Here is a 7,131-nt window from a genome sequence, read left to right on the forward strand (position 1 = left end):
TGTTTGAATGTATTTCGCTAAATTTAAATTTTAATAAAATATTTTCTTAGATATATTTATTTTCTAATATCATTTTAGAAGAATATTGTAGTATTGATTCTATCAGAACTATTTTCAAAACTGGATTAAAAATTAGGTTCTATGGACATGTTATTACCGGAAATTTGGAGATTGTGGGTGATCGAGATTTAATCAGCATTTTAAGTAAGGGTTAAAAATTTAGAACCAGAGTTAAAATGAAAAAAGAAGTTTTTATTTTATCCATTAAAAAAGATCTAGATTTCTTTATTGCAAAAATTTCCAGAAAATATCATTGGCCCGTTGAAGGTTTTTCTGAGTGGAAAGCTAAAATTATTGAAAGGGTTAAATTTAATTTATTTAATACCAGTTTTAGTTCATTTCCTAAAGGTACTTTTATTGATTATGATTTATCTAGAAAAATTAAAAATCTTAAGGATAAATTCATTGTTACTGTTGTAGATAAAGCTTCAAATAATTTCTGTATTATGTGTAAATATTTTTTTAAAAAATTGATTATTGGGGAATATAATGCAAATAATACCTATTTAAAGTTAAAAGAAGATAAAAAAGTTATTGAAAAAAGAATTATTGCATTTAGTAAAAAATTAAAATTTAAATTAAATAGGATTACATTTCCATATTTATTTCCAATAGTTAAATTTCATAAAAATCCGATTAAATTTAGGTTTATAGCATGTGGTACTAATAGTTATAATTCTGATATTAGTAAAAGGTTTTTTTGTTTTTTAAAAATTATTTTGCTTAAAATTAAAAAAGAGAAAAATATTATTATTGAAAGTAATGTTGAAGTTTTGGATTTTATTAAAAGTAATGATATTTCCAGCATTAACACTTTTGATTTTGAAAATTTGTATACCAGCATACCACATGAAAAAATTATTGAGATTTGTGAAGGTATTTATGACAAGTATTTATTTGATGAAAAAATTGATAGGTTTAACTGGTTAGATTTATGCAAGTTTAATCTTTTTGAGAATGTTCTTTTTAATGGTTTAGATTTTTATAAACAAATTATTGGAATTCCACAAGGTAATTCCTTTTCTGGGGCTTTTGCCAACATTTTTTTGCACTTTTTTGAGGCTAAATTTCTTGAACATAAAGTACTTAATGCTTTCCGATACATTGATGATTTGATTTTGTTTAATTGTGACGATTATAATTTTATTTATACAATTTATCCTGGTGATTTGGTCCTGAAAAAAACTAATGAAAATTGCTTTAATATTGAATATTTAGATTTTAAAATTGATATTGTTAACAATTTTATTAAAATTGGTGTGTTTGATAAAAGAAAAGCCTTTAATTTTAATGTTATTTTTTTCTGCAACTTTAAAACTAATTTGTGTAGTAAAATATTCAAAAATCTTGTTTTTTCGCAATTAGTTAGGATCAAGAAAATTTGTAATAATGTTGAAAGTTTTCGGGAAGCTGTGGATAATTTTTTAAATAATTTGAGTAAAAATGATTTTCCTTTTAATTTTTGTAATGTTAATTTTTTAATTAAAAAAATGATTGATGGTTTCTAAGTTTTTATATAATTTTTTCTTTTAACAGGGCGCAATTCTAGTCTTAACTGAGCAGCCCCAGTTAAGCATTCTATTAATTTGTCTACGTATTTCTTTCTCCTGACCTTTTCCATTTCATTTTAAACTTCTTCTGCGCATTATAATAGGGGGCGTTGGTTTTTCAGTTTTTAGTGTTTTCTTTTCCTCTACTTGCTTTTGAAGTTGATGGATGACCTGTGACTTAGTGAGTTTTTATTTTTCTGATGATTTTGATTGATTTTCTTTTCTTAATTTGTTAATTATTTTGAATGTATCTTGTTTTTCCTGGACCTCTATACAAAATCATCGGGGTACTGGGGGAGATATTTTAAGCATTTGCTTCTCTCTCAATTAGAAATAGTTTTGTTTTTAATGACTACCGAGGCCGGTACCCCCTGAAGACGTCGGCTTCGGTGGTCATATTTTTATTTTTATTTCATTCGTTTCTTGTATTATTAGCTTAAAATCATTCTAAATTCAACCTTAAATTTTCTAAAAATCAAAGCTAATTACGGGCAAACTTCCTTGGACTCCCACCGCTGCTGCAGCCAAATCTCATGGAGCAAGACAATAATCCAATTCCGGACAGACAGCACTCGAACCCTCGTTGCCGGCTTCCTTCTTGTAAGACAGTTTGCCTCCGTTCCTCCACTTATCGGCTCCGGCCTTAGTTCATTCTCTTTGCAATTCCGATCTCGGTTCAACCGCCTGGCCTAGTACATCATCTAGCGACTGTGAGCTAGTTCCTCAGTGTCTCTGGGCAAGTTTCTCAACTAGCGGCTCTGGGCTAATTCCACATCCAGTGGTTCTAGCTTAGAACAGCATCCAGTGGCTCAAGCTTAATTTTTTCCCCAGCGGCTCTGGCCTACTACCTTTTAGCCTCGTGTCAGCAATGCGAATGAGTCCCAAACCGGTCTTTTCTCCTACGAGCAGCAGCGCAACACCAGCAAAAGTCACAACAAAAAAAAGTTCCATGATAAAATCAGTCACAAATTAAATAATACTTTAGAAAATTGATAAAACAATACTAATTAAATATCAATAAACTTAAATACACATAATTCAACCCAAAAATCTCCATTTAAAAAGATAATTAAAACATACGAAAAATATTACTATTGTGAATTAATTTAAAACTTATATTAGTGGTGCCACCTGAAGGCAAATTATGTTTTACACAATCAAAACTTAGAAATAATTCGCTAATAAGCAGAGCTAACCAGTGCAGCCCTCTTTTGAGGAAATCAGCGAACTATTTTCGCTGAAAAAGTAAACCCATCTTTAAAAGTATTTATTAAAAAAAATACAATAAATTTCTATTTATTACACCTATCTATCCCGGCCAAAAACAGATATTTAAACAGGCAATTTAATTTAAATTGTAATAGCAGAATAAGTATAAATATTTCTGAATCACTTAGCATTTTAGAGAAATACATTATATCAGAGAAAATTATTAATTTTAATCAGTGTTTCTTTCAACTTATTTTATTTAGTAAACATTTATTGTTTGATAATATTATTCTACTTAGCAAAAACATACGATCTCTTAAAAAGTTGCGAAAGTTTTCAGCAAAGAACTTTAATTGTAAACAATTTTTATCAGAAACACTTAATTTAAATCATAAACATTGACAAAGATTGAAATTAGCAAATAATACTTATTTCGCTTGTTTGAAAATAACATTTTATTTCCTGACAAATCTTTCACATTAAACAAAAATGTGATTTTTCAGATAAGCTCAAATATAGTCAATTTTAATTCGAAAATATTCTTCAAACTTTTTAAAAGGGTAGCGTAGAGTTTTATAGCACACCAAACGTTTCTTTATTACGGGCTCTTTTCAGCAGAATATTCTCAAACTTTACATGCGGATTTTCTGATTCTAGTCGAGGAAGCTTCATTAAAAAGTCGTTAGGCGAAGGCAAGGTTGAATCCAACATTTTCCAAAACTGCGTCTCTGAAGCATTTTGCGATCCCTTTGGTAATTACGGAATTCCATTTGCGCCCTCTGACGTCATTCACATCAAACACTGTCCCCATTTTCCTTTTACAATCTGCTTAAGATATATCATAAGGCATCAGTATTATATCTATACTTTTGTAACTCATATTGAAGATTTCCATTTGTAACATTAATTTGCTTATTGTTCCTTGATTCATTAGTATTGTTAAGTCATTTTGAACTATAGGAATTACAACATAATGTAGTGTAATGATACACATGAAAAGTAGGAATTTCTAAATGATTAAAAATGTCAACAATACTTTGATATTATTATTCAAAATAATGTTTAATTTTATAAGTAACATTTCATCGCTTACTGTGTTCCTCAAGTCTTTAGTATCATGTTATTGTACGATATAAAAAACTGTACTGTTTACCGTGATTATTACAAAAAATTATGGTAAATAAGGAATTTCATTTGAACTCTCTGACGTCATTCAAACCAAGCACTGTCCCCATTTTCTTTTTTTACAATCTGCTTAAGATATATCATAAGACATCAGAATTATACAGTTTGAATTCATATTGAAGATTTCCATTTGTAACATTAAAATGTTCATTTTTCTCTGATGCATTAAAATTTTTATGTCATTTAAAAATATATGACTAAAAAATGAACATTTATGATACAGGGAAAAAGAAGGAATTTCTAAAATGCTGTACATTTCTAAATATTTCTTTGTTTCATTTATAATTTCTTAAATTAATTTATTAATGATTATAAACTTCTAATAATTATGAATTTATGAAAAAAACGTTAGTAATTTTATTCATATTTATAAAAATTTCATAAATTTGATTTTAACATTGCTTAAAGCTCTTCAATTCCTTAGTATTGTCGCAATATAAAATTTATTTTTCTGAATGTGAGAAAATTTGGATAAATAAATGAATAACGTGAGTAAAATATGAATTATAAAATATATAATATCATAAACATCTAATACAAAGTGGAAATTCAAAAAAAAAATTTGAAAATATTTTTAAGTTGGGAAAAAAAATATATAAATTAAAAATTAATAGAATAATAAAATAAAACAAAAAATAATAAAATAAAATAATAAGAAATAATAAAATGAAAAATAACAAATTAACACACCCAACTCTAATTGATAGAATAATTGCAACATTCTTACTAATGAATAATAGAGTAAAATAAATTTGTAAATGCCGTAATTGCCGAATCATTTTCCAAGGTACCTATCCCTTACTTACACTCGTTCTGGTGGCTTTATGTTATCAGATTAATCAAATCGTGTTTTTAAAAGATCATCTCTTTGCAATAAAGTAATTAAATTCAGTATTATTAGGCAAAATGCCATTGATCGAGGTCAACTATTGATAGTCAAAAATTATGATAGTTAACAATCTTTTCTTGTTTATATCCCTTACGGTAGGCCGTAAAAAACTATCTTCACAAAGCTATCCTAGTACCGATATTAGCATTTTTAGTACTTAAAAAAACAATTAACGTAATAACTGTAGTATACGTGACTAAAAGTTGTCAAGCATCGTTAGCGTCGATAATAACAAGATGATTTTGAATAATTTTCCTAGATGAAGTAATTTTTCTACATTAATTTAGCTTTTTAGCTCAATAATATTTATCCTTTTCATTTATGTTTATTACCAAAATTAATCAAGCATTATTGGCATCAATAACAATATGACAATTTTTTACTGTTTATGTGCCCATATAAGTACCTTTTCTTCTTAAACTTATAGTTTAATATTTTTTTTATTTCAATTTATACCTGTTACTTATTTAGTTAATTGTAAATCTCTAAAATATTTATTAGCGATACTAATATTTTTTGTAATCATTTTTGGCAAATGAGCTATTATCGGAATTTATTTCGAAAAGTATAAGAAAACAGCCAAATGTGATATTAAATACTTTTCGTACTTGCAGTTATTAGTACTGCGAAATTGAGAAGCTATTATGTCAATATAGGAGCCTAATATCGATACTGTGGCAATAGATTTGTTACCACCTCTTAAAATTGATAAGTATATATCAGCATCCTATACATTTATGGCATCTAATCGATAACCTTCTCTTATAATTTGTTGCATATAACGGAAAATTTTAAAAAATTAACAATACATATGGTATCACTTAAAGTGCGACATTCAAAGTTTACCAAAAATTTTTCCGTGCATTGTTAGAAATTTCTATGGTTAAATGACTAAAAACTGAGAAAATTGGTTAAACAATTGTTTGTTTTATCCTATTCAAACGAATCTGTCAAATGGCCGTATAAAAATAATTTTCAAGCTGTTTACTGTGAGAAAAACTAATTATTAACTGTTTTATATAATGCGGTTTATTTATATATGTCAACATATAATGCTATTAGTGCATACATGTCATAGCAAAGAAGGCCAGTTTGTCTCATGAGCAACAGGAGTTCGAGCTCTGACACCACGATATTTCATCCAGTCCCTTCTTGTGTCCCGCTTGTAGAGTTTTCAGTACTCTGCACTCTCCAATGCTCATTACTTAACGAAAAAACTAGCTCCGATGTTCAGTTAAATTCATTTTTGCGATATTGAAATCATGCAATTTATAAAGGGTTAAAAAACTATAGTTTTGAATTCATGGTTATGTCCGCGGTCATGGTTCTGCATAATGGTCCTCGTTAAACTATTCGACTCACTGTTCTGAGTATAAAATTTGTGAAGGCATGTCCTTGGATTATCCTCTGTGATGCTCCCCAGACCGTCACCAATAGCCAATTATGCAGCTCTAGTGTGATGCAGATAAATTACTACTACAATTTTATGTTTTCAGTTAAGATGTTTTGATTATAAATATAATCACAATGTTTGTTTGTTTCTCCAATGCCCACCCGGAGAATAACCTTTAGTCTCACAGGCATCTGAAAGGCAGATTTGTTGGCCCCTCTTTCAGGAGTACCATATTAGGTGGGCCGACATTGCTCCCACAGTAAGGACAAATAGTACAGAGAGGGAAAGAGCATCCATGCCTTACCCGGTATTCGAACCCAGAACTTCTCTGATGCAAAGACAGTTCCTTGACCCCTACACAAGCCTGTCGGCATAATATCACTTTTATTAAATTATTTTTTTCTAAAAAAAATGTCTTTTTTTTAATTTTCCCCTGAATGAATTTGAATTATGAAGTTCCACTTTTGAAATTATATCCGAAAATATTTTCATGATCAAATATCCATTTTTTGATTTGTTTATAGCTAAACATGTTTACAGTTTTGCAAAAATTATTGTATTATGCGCGCAACATCTAAACAATTCAACTATGTTGCTGCAGATAGAAATATTTTTCACACTATTTGAACTCATAGTTTGAAGTAATATATTAAATTTACAAAAGATTGAAAAATCCCCGACACTTATCAATATAAACTAAATGGCCTTCACATCTTTGACTTGTTCAAGATAATGGCCTTTTCTATCTGAAAGGGGCAGGAGACCGAAAAGAGAAAATGAGATTCAGTGAGGATTTCTCACACAAAACAAGATCAAGGCGTTAGCAGTGAAAGGTGTATGAGATT

The 7,131-nt window shown here is 28.6% G+C and overlaps 1 protein-coding gene across 1 annotated transcript; it reads left to right on the forward strand.

Moving 5' to 3' along the window:
- Positions 1–221: 221 nt before the first annotated feature.
- LOC139426194 (uncharacterized) lies at positions 222–1,192 on the forward strand (the record flags this gene model as incomplete). The annotated part of the gene is given in 1 exon segment (XM_071184030.1): positions 222–1,192. A coding segment is annotated over 1 exon segment (956 nt), but the record flags the coding sequence as incomplete, so codon positions are not given.
- Between the last annotated feature and the right edge of the window lie 5,939 nt (positions 1,193–7,131).

The sequence above is a fragment of the Parasteatoda tepidariorum genome, chromosome 8 (genome assembly GCF_043381705.1).
Source record: "Parasteatoda tepidariorum isolate YZ-2023 chromosome 8, CAS_Ptep_4.0, whole genome shotgun sequence".
Classification (NCBI taxonomy): domain Eukaryota; kingdom Metazoa; phylum Arthropoda; class Arachnida; order Araneae; family Theridiidae; genus Parasteatoda; species Parasteatoda tepidariorum.